General features: G+C 40.4%; 1 protein-coding gene across 8 annotated transcripts in view; it reads left to right on the top strand.

Annotated features, from left to right (window-relative positions):
- Positions 1–22,555, top strand: part of si:ch211-278a6.1 (SRC kinase signaling inhibitor 1) — a 159,864-nt gene extending 137,309 nt beyond the window's left edge. For 5 of the 8 annotated variants that reach the window (XM_041817241.1, XM_041817240.1, XM_041817239.1 and 2 more), the window contains 11 exons: positions 726–901; positions 2,657–2,787; positions 3,099–3,246; positions 5,109–5,412; positions 5,523–5,784; positions 7,321–7,460; positions 7,626–7,778; positions 8,205–8,321; positions 11,239–12,156; positions 15,390–15,527; positions 22,421–22,555. In XM_041817241.1, the coding sequence (XP_041673175.1) occupies positions 726–901; positions 2,657–2,787; positions 3,099–3,246; positions 5,109–5,412; positions 5,523–5,784; positions 7,321–7,460; positions 7,626–7,778; positions 8,205–8,321; positions 11,239–12,156; positions 15,390–15,527; positions 22,421–22,426 (2,493 nt within the window). In that variant the 3' untranslated portion in view covers positions 22,427–22,555. The remainder of the gene's footprint in view (positions 1–725; positions 902–2,656; positions 2,788–3,098; positions 3,247–5,108; positions 5,413–5,522; positions 5,785–7,320; positions 7,461–7,625; positions 7,779–8,204; positions 8,322–11,238; positions 12,157–15,389; positions 15,528–22,420) is intronic. The other 3 variants (XM_041817238.1, XM_041817243.1, XM_041817244.1) reach the window with 3 other exon arrangements.
- The last annotated feature ends 371 nt before the right edge of the window (positions 22,556–22,926 follow it).

Genomic DNA, 22,926 nt, shown 5'->3' with positions numbered 1-22,926 from the left:
AAATAAAAAGAAAAAATATTATTTATTTGTTTAAAATATTGTCTTTTCCCTGTTATTATTAATGACAATTTAATATAATATCCAATGTAATTTTAGATGTTAGGAATATAGTTGTCTTGTTACACTTCCTGGAACATGAGGGTTATCAATATTTAATTTTCCTTGCTTACCAGGTGCTTTCATCTCAGGGAGTTGTATTACAAGCAGCACTCCTGTTGAATATTCCATTCATAACAATGAGGGGGAGCAGGGTTCACTCTCAGTGCCTCTGTCATGGACATCCTTGGTTTTCCTCAGGGCATCCCAGCTCTGTGTTAGGGGAAATGTTGTATGTATACTGGCTGAAGATACACAACCTCACACAGCACTGAGACGTTAGAGCAATAGCTAAGAAGAGAACAATGTTCTGTGGGCTTAATATGTCTGTAAAGTTTGCTCAGTTAAACAAGAGGCCACACAGGACAAATAAATCAGTTGCTCCAAATCACAAAAATCTGTTTTAAAAAGCCTGAGGCAGCTGGAATTCTTGTCCACCTTGTCCAGTTGTTAAGCCTGCAATGCTACTGAAAAGCAGTTTGAACAAGCTGTTCTCATGAGGCCAGTTAGGCTCACATTGTCATAATTTATAGCCAAATTCTTGCTGAATGTACAACATACCCACCTTCGGTAAGAGGAAGAGGTGTTATTAGTAACAATGTTGTTGTTGTGAATGTGTGTGCATGCAGCTGGAGAACCAGAATTCAGTGCGATCTCTGCTGAAACGGACAGAGGCGGAGCTGAACGTGCGTGTGGCTGATGCCTTGAGGAAGCAGGAAGATCCTCTGCAGAGACAACGCCTGCTGGTGGAGGAGGAGAGGCTCAAGTATCTCAATGAGGAGGAGCTCATCATTCAGCAGCTGCAGTTAGTACAAGACTCAGACAGTGATTATTGAAGAGCAGTGGTTATGAAAGCCCATATTTACCTCCGAGTTTTTCACACAGCAAACTCTCAGAAGTTAGTAATCTAAAGACATGCATATGGGCAAGGCTGCCTATAACAGGGATAAATAGGAGAGTTTTCTGTCAGCAGAAACCATGGTCCATTGAAAAGCTAAGCTAAAAGAGGGGAATATCTGGTAAAATGGATGAAAGGCAAAATTAGTTAAAAGTAGCAAAAAATACATGGTGAAAAGGGTCTGCAAGTGGCAAATAGAAGTGTCAATAATTGGCAACAAAAAGGAGAATATGGGGGGGATTGGTAAAAGGAGGCAAAATGTCACAACATGGGCTAAAGTGTCAAAAATCGGTCACAAGTGACTGTAAAGTAGCAAAAATGGGTAAAAAATGGCAAGGAGTGGGTGTTAAATGGTAAAAACAAAGTGGCAAAATGGATTAAAGTAATTGAAATGTGGAAAATGAGCGAAAGTGGCAAAAATGAGTTAAAATTGGCAAGAATGGGTAAAAAAGAGGAAAATTGGGTTAAAATGGGCAGGAGAAAAGTGGTAAAAATGAGCACTAAGTTGTTAAAAAGTTGCCAGAAAAGGGTTAAAAGAGGCAATAATGTGGCAAAAGTTGCAAAACTGAGTATAAAGTGTAAAAAATGGACAAGAAATGTCAAAAAATTTGTTAAAATGGCCAAAAAGTGCTAAACTGATTTATAGAAAAGTGTCTGAAAGGTAGGAAAAAAAACACTTCCAGCTTCAAAATGAGATAACTGTTAACAAGGATGCTAGCATCAGTGCTACTGATCCAACATTAATACTATGAGTTAATCATAACTGGGGAGGGCCATTCTCTGGAATTTTCAAGGGCTCAGACAATTCTGTGGGCAGGCCTGAATACGGATGACATTTGATCCATGTACTGAGTATGTGTTGACAGTTTCCTGTTTGAGGATTGGTTTTTATTACACATTTCGTAAGTGCTTGAAACATGAAAAAGTTCATATCTGTTTTTTTTTTAATAAGATGACTCACAGGTTGAGGCAGGGATAAGATGAAAATATAACTGTAATTAAGCCTGGCATAGAGCAAGATGCTTATTAAGATCGCAGATGTGAGATGATGCTGAGTCTAATTGAAGTGACTGCAAAACCAAGCACAGAGAGCTACCTTGTGATTTAATAATCTGATAACTCACTCTTTCTCATATGTGGAAAATATTCGTCGCTGTAATGATTCCTGGATTTCTTTGTGAGCTGCACAAGAGCTCCTGAATCACTCTGAGCGACGTTTTGATTGCGTACTAATTGGTTGAACCGTTAGATGATCTCAGCTAATCAATGTCTATTATTTAGCCAGGCTAATGGCTAATTTATTTTCTTTAATTATACATGGAACTTTTCTTCATTACTTAACTTCAGGCAGATGTGCATGAAATGAAAGAAGACCGACTTATTAAAAATTAAAAAACTAAAATTTGTTAAGTTATTCTTTTACACTCTCACCTCATTTGTTGCATGAAACTTTTAAAAACGTGTCCACACTCCTCCAGTTCAGCTGTCCAGAACAGTTCACAGTGGACTGATCAAGAACTAGCTGCCAGTGGATTGAGAGACAGTTTATTGGCAGAAATGTTCCTGAAACTCAAGTGGCATAGTTCTGAGATAAAAATGTAATAAAATTAAAGTGTTGCAGAGGAATCACTGGTGTTCTGCCTTCTGTCTGTTCCTTCTCAGTGACCTAGAGAAATCGGTGGAGGAGATCCAAAAGGAGTCGTCTGTCAACCACAAGCTGGTGACAGTGCAAGAGCTGGAGGAGAAGTCGGCTGTTCTGAGAAAGCTGGGAGAAACGCTCACAGAACTGAAAAGTGAGTCACGTTGGCACATTTCTCATTCTGTGCAAAGGCACAACACAGAAAACAGTCCTCTACTCTGGCAGACAGTTTATAATGCAGTAATTACTCACCAAGGCAATGATTATCTTTAGTCACCCACAGCAAATCTGCCAAACGTTTAATCAGTCTAAGATTGCTCAGATCGCTCATTGTCTCAATGATCCTCTTTGATAGTGCTCAAAATGTTTGTTTGATTATCAATAGATGATTTTAAGATCTTTGACAAATATTATTGATCAGTGTAAAGGAACATGCTTGCCCTCCTTCTCTTCTGTCTTTTGCAGATCAGTTCCCAGGCTTGCAGAGTAAGATGCGGGTGGTGCTCAGAGTGGAGGTGGAGGCTGTTAAATTCTTAAAAGAAGAGCCACACAGGCTGGATGCCCTTTTAAAACGCTGCAAGACCATAACTGAGACGCTGGCCACCATGCGCAAGTATGAACCAGCTTCAGCTATAAGAACAAATGCATCAGCAGTTTTTTTTTCTTTTTGCATATATGTCACAGTTAAATGTTTCAGATCATCAAGCAAATTTTAATATAGACAAAGGTAACCTGAGTGAATAAGAAAATTATACTTTTAAATGATATCATTTATGAAGTGAACATCCATCCAAACCTACCTAGCCCTGGGTGAAAAAGTGTTATATCATTAAATAACTGGGATTAGCCACAATTTTTTTTTTTTTTTTTTTTTTTTGGAAGGCTGAGTTTAGTTTCACTATCTTCACCCAGGCCTGATCTGCCACACCTGTTAAATCTAGAAATCACTTAAACAGAACCTGTCTGGTAAAGTGAAGTAGGCTAAAAGATCTCATGAAGCAACACGGCATGCCACCATCTAAAGAAATTCAGGAACAGATAAGAAACAAAGTCACTGACATCTATCAGTCTGGACTACCTTCCCAGGAGTAGCCAACCTACAAAAATTACTCAAAGAATACATCGACAACTCATCCAGGAGGTCACAAAAGAATCCAAAACATCCAAAGACCTGCAGTCCTCACTTGACTCAGTTAAGATCCATGTTCATGATTCAACAATAAGAAAAAAACGGGGCAAAATTGGCATCCGTGGGAGAGTTCCAAGGCCAAAACCACTGCTGACCAAAAAGAACAAAGAGTTGTCTCACATCTGGCAAAAACATCTTCATGTTACCCAAGACTTTTGGGAAAGTGTACTGTGGATTGACGAGACAAAAGTTGTAACTTTTTGGAAGGTGTGTGTCCCGTTACATCTGGTGTAAAACTAACACAGTATTTTATTAAAAGGACATCATGCCAACAGTCAAACATGGTGGTGGTAGTGTGATGGTCTGGGGCTGCTTTGTTGCTTCAAGACCTGGACGACTTGCTTTAATTGATGGAACCATGAATTCTGCTGTCAACCAGAAAATCCTGGCCATCCAAAACCCTCCAGTATGGCTGAACTAGAATAATTCTGCAAAGAAGAGTGGGACAAAATTCTTCCACAGTGATGTGACAGACTCCTTGCCAGTTTTTGCAAATGCTTGCTTGCAGTTGTTGCTGCCAAGGGTGGCACAACCAGTTGTAAGGTTCACTTTTTCAAATAGAGCCAGTTAGGTTAGGATGGCTTTTTTCCCTCAATATCATAATAATAAAATTTGTTTGATGATCTGAAAAATTTTAGTGTGACAAATATGCAGAAAAATAAGAAATCAGGAAGGGCGCAAATACTTCTTCACAGCACTGTATGCAAAAAAATACAGTAAAAGAGACTTTTAGTGTAGGTACTTCTTTCATTGAGGTAAATTAGAGTGGGAAAATCTAGATGGATTTAAGGTCTTTCTTTTTGTACCTCTACCTAAGAAATTGTTTTTAAGCCTCATTTTTGTATCAGCAGATCATTATCCTTTTTTTCTTTAATGTGGCTGACAGGCGCTGTATTGTAGGTAATTGATAAGATATTGTTGATTTAAATAAAAATCATCAGCCTTGAAAGATTTAACATTCATTCTTTTTTATGGTGACTGTGGCATTTTAAAAACATGCCCTTCAGCATTTTCCATCCTATAGCTTAGATGTTTTTAAAAGCACCCCATATTCTTTTTTGATTAGCCACACCAATAAGAAGAGCAAATTATTTATATTTTATATTCTTACTTTGATAGTGTTTGAGAATCAGTCATTATTACTCAAAGTTTTCACCCTTTGGAGTGCAGAGTCTTTGATGTATTTGGTATCCACCAACAGTTGTTTTCTGTTCACAAGTTATTCATTGTTCATTTTTGGTTACATTTCAGACATGACTAACAAATGCATTTCCATGTATTACCAGACAAGCAAATGAGGGGGTGTGGAAGAAGCAGGAAGACTTCTCTAGTCCTTCATCAAAGCACAACGATGACTTGCGAAAGTTTTCAGACTTTGACATCCCCACCAGCCCGCCACTCACCATCAACGACCTTGGAGGAAACAGCCTGTCCAACTGGAGCCCGCACTCAAGCCTCAGCCGTGGCCATGGGAACCCATCTGGCCCTCACAAGGACAATCATCCTCCTGTTCCCCACAAGGGTAAAGCCTTAGAGGAGCTGGATCGCCGCTCTGCTGCTGACAAAGCTTTATCAGTGGAAGTCCGACTGGTAGGAATATTTCTGTTGGAATGATATCAATACAAAGTCACAGCAATGCTGAAGCTCCACCTTGACTGTGTGTTATATTAAGTGATTATATCCCTCTCTTCACTTCACAGGCAGCAGAGAGGGATTGGGAGGAGAAGCGTGCCAGTCTGACCCAGTACAGTGCCCAGGACATCAACCGGTTGTTGGAGGAGACTCAGGCTGAGTTAATGAAAGCTATCCCAGACTTAGACTTTGCTGCCAAGCAGATCAAGCCCTCCTCCAACACACCAACCTCCCAGAACCCCCAATCTGGGGCAGGAACCCCAGAGCACCGTGCTAGCAAGCCCCAGCACAAGCTCTCTGGGAAAGAGGGAGGATACAGACGTGGCTCTGGTAAGACGAAGAGTTGCAAGTAGAATCAGTTAAAGGCCTTATAACGCATCAGGGGCAAATGAAGTGTGTGGTTAAAGGAGTGCGGGGTTTTCACATTGTTCAGTACTCCCTGAGAAGTCAGTGAAGTCAGATGGCTGAAGTACAGGGGCAGGTAGAAAGCCACAGTTCGCATGATATCAGCAACTCTGGCACTGCAGAGGAGGGGTATAGCCTAGGGGAAGGGATGTGATGATACTAAGGAAAGCCTGTCAGTTAAAGAGAACCTATGAATTGAAGTCTAGAGTTAAATGGCCTCAGAGAGGAAAGAGTTTTGCAAGGGGAGCCAAAAAATAGGCTGGTAACATTTTGGGGGGGGCAGAGCATCTACATGGGAAGGGGAAGCAGAAGAAGCAGTTTAGGACAGCACTTTTTATTTATTTATTTATTTTTTAAAGATTTATTTTTGGGCTTTTCATGCCTTTATTAAATAGAGGAGGACAGTGGATACAGTCAGAAACTGTAGCAAGAGTGGGGAGAGACCTGCAGTAAAAGCCCCCAGGCCGGATTCAAACCTGGGCCACCTGCGTACATGGGTAGCACCTTATATATAGGGTTGTTTATTCAGGACAATGGAGGCCAGCATAAAGCATCAAAGCAAGAAGTAGAGTAGCATTTAAAAAGGATGCATTCAGATCCAGGGAAGAGTAGAGAGTTAGGTCTTCCCCCTGACATGCCACCACCAGGAAAGACACAGTTTAGGATGATAGACCACCAAGGTGGAAGGAAGTGCAGGATGTAGTGAGGCATGCAAAGGTTTCTTTGGCAACAGGGCCAAAGTGAGTCCTCTACAGGGTTTTTAAAAACATGCCTTATGTCGTTAGGTTTCTGTGGCGGTTACTAAAGTTAGTTTGGGAGAAGCAGTCTGTCCCAAAAGTCTGGTGTAGAGCAATGTTAATCCTGATTCCCAAGGAGAAGGAGTCCTCTGATCTGAGCCAGGGGGGAGCTTTGCAAGATGGATTCGCCAGTGAAAAACAAGGAAACGGGCGTATCCATCTGCTTTGCAAGGTTAGCAGAAAGCAGGGATCTAAGGTTTTGCAGGGTGCATAGAACGCACAAGCATGATCTGACACCAAATTAAGGCAGCTAAGGTAGAAAATGGGGAGCTACGCTTGGTATTTTTAGGTCTTGGATCTTGATCTTTACCATCTTGTGTTTATTCAGAATCTTCATTAGAAACTTTTGCCTCTTGACATTGCCAATTTTTTTTTTTCAAGATTAGCAGTTTTGTTTCCTATACATTTTCAAAATGCATTCATTCCCTCAGGAAATAGTTTTGCAATCCGTGAAGGTAATCAGATTTTCTTAGCTTGTTCCCAAGCTAAAATAAAGTGTAAAAGCTGAGTTAAAATAGTGCACTTGTCAAAGACTTCAGTTCTAAATATGTTTTAAACATAAGAATTGCAATGTCTTTAATTTCTTTAAAGCATGTATGCAGAATAATTTTCATGTTTTTGTAGTATTACTCTCTCAAGATACTTGAATCACAACTCTTCCCAGATGAGCTGACAGTACCACGGTATCGCACAGAGAAACCCTCCAAGTCCCCTCCTCCTCCACCACCCAGACGTAGTTTCCCCTCCTCTCCAGGCTTAACCAGCCGCAGTGGAGAGCCCCTTATTCCTGGCAAAAGTATAAAAGTAAGTTGGAGAACATTCACAAGAACAGTTTTAATATGTACTGACAAGTACCCTCCTTACATGTATAAATCAATGTGACTTTGTAGTACAAAAAGAAAATCATTACTTCTTTAGTTTTGGTTGGCGTGTGATACGATTGAAGCCTTTTTGTGTTTGCATTCATAGAAGTCTGAATCTGAAGAGACTGAAGTGCAGAAGCCCCATGTGAAATTGAGGAGGGCTGTCTCTGAAAACCCACGTCCTGCATCTACACCCCCCACACTCGCCTCCGGGGACAAGGAAGAACGTGAGGAGGAGAAAATCGCTGCTGAATTGGAGGTAACGTAGGAGATGGGTCATGAATTATGTTGATTATATTCTCAATGGACTGTTGTTCAATGAGGGGGAAAACTGCTCTTGTTTTATCATTTATTGTAACGCCCACAATCTGCTTCTGGTTTTTGCGTGTTCATATTCCCATACTCACCATCATTACCACATGTTCAAGCAGCAGGTGCCATATGTCCCTGTGCCCGTGGCACTGGGAGAGCTCAAAGATCACATACTGCTCAGTCACACACATCATCACCCAGGGCTCACTGATCACAGTCAGACAGATGGACCTTTATGGCTGCTTGGACTGTGTTTGAGAATGAGTGCCTGGAATTTGACGGAAAGCAGAATCAACAGAGGCTGAATTTGATGATTCAGTTGCTGTTGTGTGTTTTCGTCCTCAGCATTTGAACCTCCCTTTTCCCTCCCCAGCTGTTTGAAAGAGCCTCCCTGCCCTCTCCCTTTTCCCTGCCTGTTAGCCCTCACTGCGGGACAAGTGTACCCCCCTGCAGACCAGACCTTTTACCCTGTGAGGCCCCAGGCTTAGAGGTAACGCTCTGACTGACCCAGGGTGCTGTGGTTTGCTGCCCTTTTAAATTCATGTCTTTTTTCCTCTGAACCTGTTTACCACACACAGAAACCACCAGCTACTGACAGGCCTTCTCACAATATCCAGTCAATGCTTTCCTTCAAATCCTTCCTAAAGCAGACACTATCGAGCAGCAATAGATAATGTGTCCATGCTTTGTATAATTAATCCTTACTCTGAATATGCAGAATAGCAAAAACAAGTTGTACAAGCCCTTTAAAACCTCATGGATGGCCAGATTTCATGTCTGTCATCCATGAGATCCATGTAGCAAAGCTTCGGTCTGAAATGTCTGTGCCCGTGCAGCATTGTTTGAGTATAAGGCTGTAAGCCATGGGTGTGGTTTTTGTTGTACTGCAAGCCAGTAAACAATGGCTGCTGGTAAGACAATTAGCTTGGATGTAGCGTTAGTGGCAGTTTTTATCAGAACAGGAAACTAAAAGAAGAGCAATAAAACCACACTAAAAGCTTTTCTTGGCAGAAAAGATGTTTTTGCTTCCCTCCCGATCAGCTTCAACATGAGGTTGTTTCACCAACTGACTCCACTGGTATTGAACAATGATGGCTGCTGTCTGTTGAGCTGTGCATTCTTACCTAGAGTGGTGTGAAAAGTATTTTCTACTTAAATTAATTGTGTTCAAACTAACCTTTATGGCAAGTGTTACAACCAGGCCTATTGATGTAACAATAAAGCCTAAGTAGTTAGTTTTGACATTTCACTTCAGTCACTTTCAGCGCAACTTTCTAAAATATAGTGGGTAACATAAAAACACAATCCCAATGTTAATATTTTCCCAAAAGTCTTGGGGATCATCAAGGTTATTTTTTATCAAATGTGAGACAAGCCTTTTAGTTCTTTTAGGTTAGCAGTGGTTTTTGCCTTTTGTGCCCGGTCTCTTTCTTATAGTTGAATCATGAACGCTGACCCTAAATACCCTGTAAAGTGAAACCCAAAATTTTTGTCTTAACACACGAGATATGTTGGAATATGGTTGCTGTAAACATGTGAAAACACTGAGATCTACATGTGACTGAATTTTGGATTCAGACTGTTTTACTTTTTTTTTTTTTTTTTTTTTTTGCCTCTTTCCTGGCTTGGTTTAATTTGGGTGGGACAAATATGTTGGCTGTTGATGTCACGAGTCCACAGTGGGAAATGACCCCACCCCTCTAACACTATGATATAAATCACAGAGCAGTTCATCTCAGTACAGTCTGTTGTTAGCTGATGTCACTGCCTTTACTGAAAGTTAACAGTCAGTTAAATGCTGTTTTTTGTTCATTGTGAGGTAAATTTTCAAAAAATATCAGCCACAGCAGCCTATGGATCATTGAAGATTTGAGCCAGAAAAGGGACTTCGTCTCTTTTCTGGCACAGAGCCAGGCAGCTGCGCTCTGTTCATAAAGCCAATGTATGGTCAAATACTTTTTCATAGAATTATGGCTTACTCATTGGGGCTGTGCCCACTACGTTATGTGTTTTTTCACTCTGACTGGCCTGTAATGAATAAGACAGATGGAACATTTGTCCATTCACTCTCATAGATTTTTTTTTAAAGGTTCTGCCCTTCCCAAACACAGACCATCCCATATGATGGATATGTAAAAACAGTCTATCTGGTGAGTCAGGTTATGGTAATCCATTTTTTGCTGATTATAAATGCACTATGGGGCTGGAATAGATTTTAGGATGTACTTGATTTTGTGTTAATTTTACACAAATTTCTTCAGCCACAAAAAAGAAAAATTGCAAACCATTTCAATATCGCTGACATCGGCCAGAACCTTGTATCTCCATTTTTCATGATTTTTTTCATAGATCAATTCTATTGGTCACCCTTTCTCTTTACATGTCAGTGGGTTTCAACCACTTTTAAGGCAATAAAGGTGTCAAAAAGACCATTCATTGATGAACTACTTAAAAAATGTTTTTTTGATTCCCTGAAAAATGTTGATTTTGGAGTTTATGGCCTGATGCCAGCGATATGCATTATCATAATATGGGCGTGTGAAGTCTTTGAGGCAAAAACAACATTGTGTACACTCACCTTAGGCTGACACAGAGCCATATTATTGCTAGATGTCGGCATTAAATTTGCTAGTCCAGTTTGTAACATCAGATTCTAATTCATGTTCTTTTTCTAAAAAATTTCCTTTGATTTTTACAGATGGTTAGTATTCAGAGTGTTCTTTTTTGCTGGTAATATAGCTGTTTGTTTTGATGATAGCTTTATGAGTCAGCTAAGAAATAATCTTGTTGTACCCAAACAATGTACTTAGAGAAGCTAAAAAATCAATTGTTGTTATAGTAAGAGGTTGTTCTGCAATTTTTGCACTAGTGTAAACATCACAGTTCATCTGACTTGAAGTTAAAATTAAGAATATTGATCAATTCAGGTTCCACAAAATTAGATAACAGTGCTAATTAGCTAAACATTCTTTTGAACTGAAAGACAACACGCTTGATTATTCTTTTTGTGTTCTATGCATCATTTCTTCACAATGAAATGAAGAGGGGTTTTTTGCAGTTTGATTACATTTGGTCTTTTGTGTATGAGAGCCAATTAGTACCCAAGTATTGAGGGAAAAAAAAAATCCTGATAATGTCTGACTTACAAGGATTTTTGTCTGACTCCCCCTTTCATGTTTTAGACTTGACAGGGAGCTGCATGTGACAGGCCAGGCAGGCAGCACATCTAGTGCCTATGCTTACTTTACAAGAAAGTTAGGCAGACATGCACGATAAAATTACCTTTTATTCACAATGTTAGATATCCTTTTATGCTGTGGGCTAAACTAGAGTTGTTTTATTATGCTCTGGTGTAGACAAGTGAAGTGTGTTTAAATTAAACTCTAAAGTACTCTCCACATTTGTAGGAAAGGCGCTTGTCTCCTGTCCCCTACATCGTGCTGACAGAGTGCTTGCCAGCGTCTCCCACTGCCTCAGAGGAGCCTGTCAGAGATGTAGCAAATGACCCCATACAAGGAAGTCCATCGCAAGATCAGACTGCACATTACACAATCTCCCGGACTCAAATAACAAAAGAAAGAGAATCATTTGTGAGCTCTCCTCAGGCAGAACGAGAGCAGAGTCGATTTAAAGAGGATGAGGACTTAAAACAGAAAGTTGCTGTGCTGCTGACAGAGCTGGAGGTGAGAGTGGTATCTCCCTCTATGGTGCAAGAGCACACCAGGACTACAGGTAAATCTCTGCGGACTCTGACCATCTCTCCAATGACTGAGGAAATCTCTGAAACCCAGCTGAGTGACAGGCCTCTCCTTGTGATCCTCACAGAGGAAAAATCAGTGAGGGACACTTACAGGCTGCTGTACTCTCTTTTAGAGTCAAACAAGCCGGTGCCCAAACCCAGAATAAAATCCTCTCTCCACTTGAGCTGGCAGAGCTCCATGATGGAGGCTCTGAAGAGAGGAGTAGACACTGGGGAAAGGGTGCTGACACTTCAACACAACACGAAAGGAATTCTTGATGTACAACACAATTCAGTAAACACTTGTCTTAACTCCACTGGATCAGACAGCTCTGTGGACAGTTTATCCAATCAGAGCCAGAGAAAAACAAGGGGAGATGTCCGACACAGCACCTACAAGAGGCTGGACAGCTTGGAGGAGACTATTCGTGAGCTGGAGAACACTTTGATTGAAATCAGCGGCCATCCAACCACAGAGACAAACACTCAGAGAGCTCACATCCAGATGACAGACCGAGTGACCTCAGAGACCAGGAAGCCACCTGTCCCGCCCAAACCATCCTCCTTCAGCCCAGCATCGATCCAGGTTCATTACTTCCACCTGTTGTGCAGACTACTGCTCTGAAGTAGCATGCTCTGTTGTCTTTCTTCTCTCTGGGTGACTGTTTGGACTTTTTGAGCTTCTGATGTCTGCTCCCGGACCAAATTTTCCGCTGAATATTATAAAAATCAATGTTTAAGAGGGGACAGACAACAGACTTCCTCTCTTCCTGTCTGTTATGTGATTAGTGCTTGAGCTGCTTCTCTGCCAAGTTAATTGTTTCTTTATCGATCTCTTCTGTCATCTGCTTTCTGTCTGTAAATCTATGCTAGTTTACCTTATTTGTCACAACAAACAAGCAATAAAAAATGTAGTAGAGGTGAAATTTATCTTCTTTTATCTTTTTTCTCCTTTTATTTGTCAGCTTTGTCAAACTGAATCCATCTTCTCATTTCTGTTTGGTGTTGAAATCATTTCTCTTCCTGATGGAAATTATGTAAAACAAAGTGACATGTCAAAGAGCTAGAGCTGTTGTGCCGCATTTAAACCAGCCTTAAAGCCTATTTTATGTACTGTCACCTTTTAATTTCACGCCCCAAGATTCTGCTTTTGTATTTCCAGAACTCCGGCAGGTTTATAATTTGGGTCATTACTTCCAGGTGAAAAAATCATTAAGGAAAAAATAGTGTGTTCAAAGTAAAAAATTTAATTTAAAGCAACTTCACAAACCTTTATAAGAGTAGAAACCCATTTTTAACCCAAAAGTAGATACCATTAGAAGAAGAGAAGTCTTAAATAAAAGTTTGAATGAACTCACCAGGATGCCACCTTGTTTTAGTCCACACAGAACTCTGACTTAGTGTGACGTCACAGGGCTTCAGCAGTCCTCTGACTATTTCTATGCTTTAGTTGCCTGCCAAATATTTATATTATGAACATGTTTGCAATGCAAGTGAAGAGAAAAATCATGAAGATGTTACACTCAGTGTAAATTACAGTAAATGTAGCTATAGAGGCAAAAAGGCAGCGAGTTGAGCTTATTTTATGGTGCTTGTTTTAATGCCAGTAGAGAAAGAGAGCGTGAGAGCCTGTCTGTGTAAGCAGTCCTGGCTGTTGACACCTGTATAGCTCTAAGTATGGCTATTCACACCTGCAGCCTTTTGCACTCGCTATACGTGAGCTCTGTCTATTGTTATGGTGCAGTCTAAATTCTATGTTGAAATTAGTTCAGTTATAACTTAAGTAGGTTGTGTGATTGTTCTGTTGCACCATGCAGAGATAAGGCAGATTTGAAGTAGGTCTTTATGTCTGAACTCACCAAAATCTTGTCTCAGATTTTCAATTATTTCAACCAATCAGTGAAAAGCATTTCCTAACCTAATGTTTGATCCAGTGCTGCCTTGTCATGTCTAATTGTCTCTGAACAGGCAACAGCTAAAAATAACTAATGCTAACTGCTGTTAATCCTCAAACAGCACCGAGTGTGGATTAAAATTAAGAAAGAATTTTGCATAGGTGATATAAAATAGCAGTATAAAGTAACAATACTGATATCTAGTGGTAAAATTGCTGATAACATGAGATTATTTAACAGTGTTTTGCAGAAATTATCTCCACTCATGGCAAACAACAGTGTTACTTATCACTGAGAAATATGGGAGTAGCATGGGAGGAAAGGGGTACTGATCAACCGGGCCCATAGTAGGGAGGGGTCCTTTAAAAGCCTGGAATGAAAAGTGTGTTTTTATTTATTTTTTCTTAGTAATTAGTTTCATTGTTAAATCAAAGCAACTAAATGAATTGATCAACTCACTGAAATTTGCATCAAATACAGTAAAACAAAATACTGGGGGCCACTGCTCCTCCATTAAAAATGTCAAAATAGTGTAGCTCAGCGCTGCAAAATAATGCAAGTAAATTTAATTTAACCATAGTAAAAATATTGCACATAAATGAGGAAATTACTGTTAAAAAATACATTAAAATGCATAGATATTTGTCAAACATTTTGTTGCTTGGCTAGCTGGTTAACGGGGGGTCCTGTGTAATATTCTTTCTGTAGCCCTAAAATCCCTAGCCACGCCCCTGCTGAGAACACACCGCTGACACCAAATTGACAATAATATCTTCTGCTCCTCGTCATTCTCCAGCCAAATTTTACAGAGGACTTTACACCTCATAGGAGGTAGGTGTAAGATTCAAGTCTATAACTTGAATCTTGCATCTACCTTCAACGAGGTAAGCCTTAAGACTGTGTTGAAGCTATCACAGCTGATGCAACACCTTAATATTAGTAGAGCGTGAACTACTTCATAATTAAGAACTTTGGTCAAAACTCCTCAGCATTGTTGTTTCCTTGTTCAGTGTCAACAACAGTAAGGTGTCGCCACACCTCTGTAACATTTTCTACTGCTATGAATGTAGCCCCCCACTCAGGGCAGGGCTGCAGTCCCTGTCAGCCCCACTGTCATGGTGAGTTTCAGCTCTCTGATGTAGAGCCAGTGAGTGTTCCCGAGAGCATCACTGAGGATTACAGAGTCTTCACACATTATTTCATCACTTCAACTTCAGCCATGTTCATCTTTTCTACATGACCCTTCTACCTACTCTTGTCCAACACTCATTCATTTAGGCACTAAATCCACACTGACAGGCTGTCTACTTCCAAACACCATTGTAGTTCAGTTTTAATTAGCATTTGAGAACAAGGATGGTGTCAAACGAATTGTGTATTTAAAGTCTGCTTTCACAGTAACTATCAAAGATTAGGCTTATAAGGAAAATGCTTCCACTTTTGAACAAAGCAAAGAAACATTGACTTTTTGACACTATAAAAATTAATCTTTCTCTAAAGCTAATATCTCTGTTTGCACAAGAGGCACAGTTTGATAGTACTGGACTTAACATGTATTTGTTTTTGTGCATTTTAGAGTCAGTAACTCAGCAGGAGAGATCATTAAGCATACTGTCGCTTGGATCAGGCTATGCAGGCTATGCAACGTCGGTTTTGATGCTGTGTTTCCCTACTCTGGTCTTTGTCGCTTTCTACTGATGGTTGCTGAAACTCTGTGAAGTGGATTGTTGGGTTTTATCAGCTACAAGCTCTGATCTTTAAAACCTCATTGGTCTCAGGAGGCAGACTTGCTTGCCGAAATCAAACTCTGTACAGTTTGATGTGTGTTTAAGGCGTTAACTAAAGGCACTGTAGAGGAGGAAGATATACTGCGTCACCACGGTCTGATTTACTCTTCTTCGCTTCTTTTTTTTTCTCTTCTCAGGGAGGGAACAGTTCTGGCATTGGGGAGGTTCAACACTCCTCTGCTGCCTCTAAACTGAAGCACTTGCAGCAGAACAGCACAGACAAGACCAAAAGCAGCAAAAGGGACGACTTCATGAAGGTCCAGGGCCAGCAGCAGGTATTGTCCTAACACTGCTGGAGCCAGTCACACTTGATCTTGACTGTTTGTGGAGACAGACTGTGTGGCACTTTCCCAGTCTATATCAGTTTTGGTAACCTATGGGTATGCGGCCAAGGTCATAATGATCTTTTATGTGTTATAATAAACCGTAGAGAGAAAAGAGGTACATCAATCATCAAACTTTTCTCACATTATGCCAAGAAATTTGTTGACCTTGTTCCCAACAAAAAAAGATGCTTAGTTATAACAGCTGTTCCACTGTCCTTCTGTGTTTTACAGTCAAGATCAAGTAAGGATTGGTCATTACCATCACTCTGCATCCCCACTCAGTCCTCTCCTTGTTCCATACATCTCTGCATGCCTTACCGTGCTCCACTTTTTTGCTCAAAGTTTTGTTTAAAGTCCCTGTAAAGTGATAACAAAATCAGTATTTAAGTTTTGTATGACAGGCCACTGTGTTATGAACCACCAGGCCCATTTTCAGTCATGACAAACATCTCTAAGTTTATAAAATTAAGCTTCAAAATTATGAAAAATGAGGCAGTGGTATGTGCTCTAGGATGGTGTAGGCGTGTCGGTTGAATGCGTCGAAGCCACACCCACTCATGAGAAATACGATCCTCTCAAATTTTAAAAAATGCAAAAATGCCTGAATGGAGGAGTCATCTGACTGCTGTTCTGCTATGTTACAAGTCTCCAGACACCAGAGAAACAATGACATTGATGCAATGATGCAGACGGTTTAGAGATAATACGTTGGTGTCATTTTCTCACTTTGTATTTAACACTTAAGGAATTACAAATATCTCCTTTTCTGAATTATGTGGAGTTATATCTTTTTCCTGTTTATAAGACATTTTTGTTGTTTAGTTGCTGCTGAGAAAGCTCTATTTCCTGATGTTTCTTTTCAAAAAACATCTTCATTAAGGATTAGCATTGGAGGCTTTTATTGTGACAGACTTGGCAGGCAAAGAATGGTATCTATCATCTGATACTTTACTAAACTTTAACTTTGCAATGCTAAGTGAGAGATTGATCTGTGGCTGCATGGAGAGAGACAGACAAAGCCAGCTTCTTTTAATCATCCAGGACTAAAGACAAGTGAAATATCGATTATGCTGTGTTTGATTGTACTCGGAACTCGGATAAATCCGACCTCCGAATCAGAAAAGAGCAATAGAACAGCCCTTGAGCTTGGGACTCCGACTCAGGAACGGGTAGGATCCAAGCAGCCCGAGTCGGTCGGAATGACGTACCAATATGGCGTCGCACACCATGAGAGTCATTTTCTCCTCAGCTTTTACTTTTATGTCGTCTAATTTAGCATTTGTGTTACTACAGTACAGGCATCTGCACAGCTTGCTTTGATGCCCGTATAAGTTCAATAATGCATTCAGGATTCCCCTCGCTGATGCGTTCAAGTCATACGTATGTTTCTCTTTCTCTCTCTCCCTCAAGTAGCTAATATATTTCCCCAAAAGTAATTTTTGATCCTCGAAAAACATCAAAACAAACATCAGCTTACTGCGGCCAGCCATGTTTTCTGAGCTTATGCAATGAAACGCATTTACCTCGGAAGTCAGAGTTTCCGACCCAGTTCCGAGTACAATCAAACGCAGCATTAAAACACACCTTCAGCCAGTAAGATGTTTGCTCCTGCTGCATCTGGTTCTGCCTGACTCAGCAGAGAGACAGACGTAAGGGATTGAGTTTACTGTTTTCTGGCACATATTTTTCTGCTATGATACTTTTATTGACCCAAAGGCCTGTGTGGCTAATAGATCTGGGAAATTTACCCCACAATGAGCAAAAACAGCATTTGGTTGGCTGTTAACTCTCAAGTAAGTGACCTCAGCAAAAGAAAGACTGTATTGACATGACCTGCTTGGTGATTTTAAAAAACTGTAGTGTCTTTTGGTGATGTTGTTGGTCCCCATATTTGCCTTGCCCAAATTAAGCCGAGCCAAGAAAGAGGTGAAAAAATTTTCAGCGGTCATAAATCCAAAATTTAGTCACTTATAGATGTTTATAGCAGCCCTATTCCAACATAATAAGTGGTTTGAGACACAAATTTTGGATCTCACTTTAAAGGGACTTTGGGCCTAATGCTATCCCTTGTCATTATGCTTCAATTTATTAAAATAATAAATCTAATTTTGCATTACAGAGCTTTAATAGTCCTGTATACATTTTGAAAATGTATAACTGAGAAAATATTCTGGTGGCTCAAACCTACAAAAATGTATATCTAGAGATTGTTATATATTGTTATATAATACATTTTAAAAACTTGCTTTAAGTGAGGTTTAAGTGCAGAAATCTTGCAAACTTGCTGGACTTCTTTCTTTGCATTTGTGGTTAATGGTGGCTAGATTGCTGGCTCAACTATTTTTAGGGTTTTAATATCCCAGGATGTTTTGCATTATAAACAATATTTTTTGTCTGGGTGTAAGGATACTAGATGGCACTTTAGAAGAGAATATTGGACTGCTGAAGCATAACAATCCTGTAAAGGCAAAAGAAGGTTTTGCACCATGCCAGTGCACACTGAGAAAAACTTAATGTCAATATAAGTGGAAAACATAACAGGAGCAGTGAAGTGGACCTAAACCCACAAACCCCACAGAATATGACAGAATTCAGACACCAGTTCATTCTGGAAAATTGCAGAGTTAGGATGTTTTCGGCAAAGAGGGAGAGGCTGGAGAAAAGGGGGAAGTAATGAAGCTTGGGCCGCCTTAGACTGAGAAAAGATTGGGAGTAATCTCTGCAGTGCCAAGTAATAATCTCCCCCTTGAGTCACTGGCAATCAGTGATTATTCAACATGAAGAGGCAAGTTCTTTTTCAAACCATGAAGTCTTTTACGTTTCCTCTGCATTATGTGTCTTTCCTTCTTACACTTCCTGTACTCTGCAATTTACCCCTGCTATCCCCCTTGTTGTTTTCCACTTTAATTTTGGTGAAGATTGATGCCTGCTCTTGTCAAATGAAAGCAAAATTATTCCTATTATTTCAGTGTGACACTAACACATGGCATGCTCTTTTTGTCCACAAACTGTTTAAAACAGTCATGGTGAAAAGAGGCTGCGTATCTGAAAATGTTTTCTCTAAAGGTATAGTTAGTTATAGGGCTTCTGTGAAGATTCCTGATTTCCCTTTTCTTTTGCAAATTTTCACACTAAAATGTTTCAGATCATCAGACATACTTAAATGTAAGATATCTGAAAATTATAATCTGACAAGTATGCAAAAAAATAAGAAATCAGGAAGGAGGGGACATATTTTTCACAGTATTGTACATGGAAAGTTGGTGCTGAGCGGTAGGCGGTTTACAACAATTACAGATTAAACTCAAAAGAGGAGGTTAGTGTAGAGGCCGAGCTAAAACTCATGTTTAAGAAAACTGCAGCAACATTTTGTTCTTGTCAGCTAAAAAGCCAACAATCGCCTAAGAAAAGATGGTAACACTTTGTTTTTACATCAAATTTCCTCATGTCATATAGCATTTGTTCTAAAATAGTCATGAAAAATTACAAAGGTCTCTATGAAGGATTGTTCAGTCATAGATGAAGCCTTTCTTTTATTTTACCCGTAAGCCCAGGGGTGTCCAAACTGTGGCCTGGGGGCAAAATGCGGCCCACACTCCATTTTTGATTGTCCCACGGCAAATTCTAGAAACAAAATAAAATACGGCCCACATTTGAACACGAAGCTTGTGCTTGGCTGTATTGTACTTTTCAGCACAAGGCAGTGCTTCCATGCTAATTATGTAAACAAACATTTTGACAAGAAGAATTTATTGAATTGAGTTTTGTGTGCCTTAGCCCAATGTGAAAAAAAACTTTGCCAACCTTTAACTTGTGGAAAAGGCTGAAAACAACTGATGCCTTTATTTGCAGCATCAGTCTCTAGCTGCTGTAAAGTGCGTTTTACGTCAACAGGAGCTGGCTGGCTAATTCAGGCTGCATTGTTGATCTTGTTGTCAAAGGGAAAGACCGCATGTGACAGGCTTGGAGGTGAGAGTGTGAAAACAATTCCACTGTTGTCAAAATTTACTGATCAAAATCCTGTTGTATCCACATGATCAATTACCCATTGATAAAAAGGAAATAAAAATAGATGGAAAAGTGCCTTTTCAATGAAAATGGAAATTCTCTGCAATATATGTCGACATAATAAAGGATGAAAAAGCTATCCATGACAGTTTGAATTAACAATTTTTTCTTTTTATTTATAGATCTATGACAACTTTTTGTATTTTCTATTCTTTTAACACTAGCCATCATTGACTTTAAGTGTCAATCTACTGCAGCATGAGCTGGAAAAAAGGCTATTTTAATTTAAACTCTAATGTGGCATGATTCAGATTATCCCATGCTCTGTTTTTGGTTTCCACAAGCTGGAACATCTAAAATCACTCCATCATGGTCAGAGTCCTGATGTCTTAAATGTCAACTGAAAACTGCACAGATGTAACAATTTATCCTACAGATGGATGGAGAATTAAAAACAAGCAGTCAACAGAATAGTTTTAAATTCAGTATATGTATTAGCTGAGGGTCAAATATGCTGGAAAAACATGCTGATTATCTGCTGCTCATCTCATTATGTAGGCGGCTGGCTCACTTGCGAACAGCCTTAGAGGCTGATTAAAAACTTTTGTCGGCTCATTATTCACTTGAAGTAATGTTTTTTAGCACACCACTGACATGGTCATAATCTTTCTGAAGCCTTTTAAATATTAAATTAAGCGTCCTGCTGCCTTTTAACAGAAAAGTTGACAGCTTATTTTGAAAATCTATGCACAATCTTCACATTGTCACAGCATCTGTCTGAATAAATATATTATCATTGAGCTAGATACTGTATCACTGTATGAGGTGAGCCACCACAGCACTGATCTTACTTTTACCCCCCACCCCCCTATTTCACACCTGCTGATCACATTTGTAACTGATATTATTGCTCTGACAACTAGACATGCCCACCCTGGCAGATTTCTCTGCTCAGCCAACAGATGAAGGTAAAAGTGTCTCTTCCTTGTTAAACCTCTCCTTGACATAATTCCCTAAACATGACCCCAAATTATCCCCTCATTCTCCTCCCATCATTGTTTTCCCACCTGGCAAAGGGATGATTGACATTTCTAGGGCAGTTTTAACAGGATACAAACTCAAGGAATGATGACACCAGTTCTGAGTCTTTGACTGACCAATAGCCTAAATCTTTACCTAATGAAGGTAAGATTAGATCAGATTTATTGACCTCTCAAAGGGGGAATTCTGGCATTACACAACACAAGACAAAATAAACAGTTGGAAAAAGAGAAAATTAGAGATGCCTTTATCATAAGTAGCATTATCAATAGTATGGTGATAAAATGTGCCCACAGTTTGAATGAAAGGCAGCTGCCGCACATTAACTTTTCATGAACACCAGCTGGAGGGACACTTAAACATTTTGAAGGCATGCATTTTTATGTGGGTTGCCAGTTTCATCATTCAAAAATATGCTTGCCAAGGGAACAAGTACTGTTTAGCCAATCACAGTTTTGGGATTCTGCTGTAGCACCTGCGGTGGCAGATTTCAGGTGTTATCCTTTGCTACCCTTGGCCACCCTTCTGGCTCTGCCCCTGCAAATAATGTAATCCAACTAAGCCTGATCCTTGGAGCAAAAAAAAATCGTATTTATTTTCATATTTTTGTGCAAATCATCAGGTTGCTTTGTCAGTCTTGGATCTGATGTAATCTGTGTGTTTATCATGGATGATAAAATCAGCCTTTCTGATTGCGCTCTGCTTACTCTGAGGTATTCCAGTCAGGAGGATCCTTCAGATCAATGTGCTGTATAAAAACAGACAGTTCAAAGCCACAATTTCTGTCCATTTGCTTTTGCAAAGATTAAGAAGAGCATGACAATGTGAATCACTTTCACGCTGTAAGACCCTATTTCCATTTCCCATTTGGCCTCTTATTACTTCTGGCGGTAAAACAGGCCAGTTAAAGGTAGTGGACATGATGTGGGGGTTGTGAAGGCCTTTCCTGGGGGGCTGTCGTTTGGCAGGCAGCTTGCAGTTTGCAGAGATGAAGGGCGGCTGCTCTGCAGCACTCACAGAGCAGAATAAATGTGTCGGCCAGGCTTGAGAGGAGTTCCTCGAGCAGAAGGAACAGCCGCGCTCTCCAGGGACGGTTGGCAGCACATGCTGGAACTTCAACAGAGCAGGTGAAAGCCTCCCAGCAGAACAGTCCAGACCAGCACACCTGCTCTCCTTTGCTCTGAAATAATCCCATAATCCCTCAACAAACACATCTTAAAACTTTACAGCTGCTGCGAAACTTTACTTCTGTTGTTTCTTATATGAAACATAAATAAAGCTTTAATGTAGTGTAGAATTATGCAGAATAAAGGTAAAGTTTTAGCCAAATAAAATTAATCCTTCTAACAGATCCACTCGATTTCACCACACCTGCAAACTAGAGACACATGTGGATGTGTCAGGTTTCATACTGTTGAAGCAGTGCCATCTACTGACTATTTCCAGCATTACATGAAGAGACTGAAAGTGTGATGCTGGTCTATAAGAATGAGCATCATTAATCAAACTAAAGATGGTCATCAACAGTGTAATTTTCTATTTCTCTGTATGTATGTTTGTTTCACCCCGTGACAGAGGCTGTGTTTCTCAGTGGTTTGGTTGTCATGTGTAGATGGCAGCCTGCCTCACGGCTTGCATCACACATGCTGATATCAACCTGAATAACAATCTCCTGTGTTTGTCTCTTGTTCTGTTTTCCTGTCCCTCACCCCCGCCCCCTCCACTACATGTTTCTTCCGACACCTGTGCCTGCGGCCAACCTCACCCCACCTACTGTTCGTGTGACCCTGCAGCAGTAAGCGACCTGTGCGTGTCCAGCCTCTTCAACTTCCTCCTCCTGTTATCCCGAATGGAGAGCTTCACACATCCTTTTAGTTTCCCCCTCCAAAATCTACACTGAACCCAAGTCTGTGTGTGTTAGTGGAAGAGTGCGAGTTTGTGTGTGTGCAAGCATGCATGCACGGGCATGTTTGACTGTAATGGGAAGGGAAAGTGCTTCAGGGGACAGTGCCCAGTCAATTATCAGACTTTAACTCTCATGATTTCCCCTTTGATCCCTGAAAATGTCCCCCTCCCCTTCCTTGTCTCCGGTGGCCCTGCTCTCCCTGAAGGCCTTGGGGACCATCAGCACCAGCGGCAGTATGGAGCCGTACCTCTCTGGTATCAAAACGGGCATTCTCTCAGGCCGAGTGCCCTCTTCTGGCCTGAGGAAATACCCCCAGGATGGGTCATTTCCCTCCCTGACAGCCTCCCCCAGCCAAGCAAAGGCCCTGCTGGCGAGCCTGTCAGCTGCCGGCCT

The sequence above is a fragment of the Cheilinus undulatus genome, linkage group 21, assembly GCF_018320785.1.
Source record: "Cheilinus undulatus linkage group 21, ASM1832078v1, whole genome shotgun sequence".
NCBI lineage: Eukaryota > Metazoa > Chordata > Actinopteri > Labriformes > Labridae > Cheilinus > Cheilinus undulatus.
This window is presented reverse-complemented; position numbering and strand designations above follow the sequence as displayed.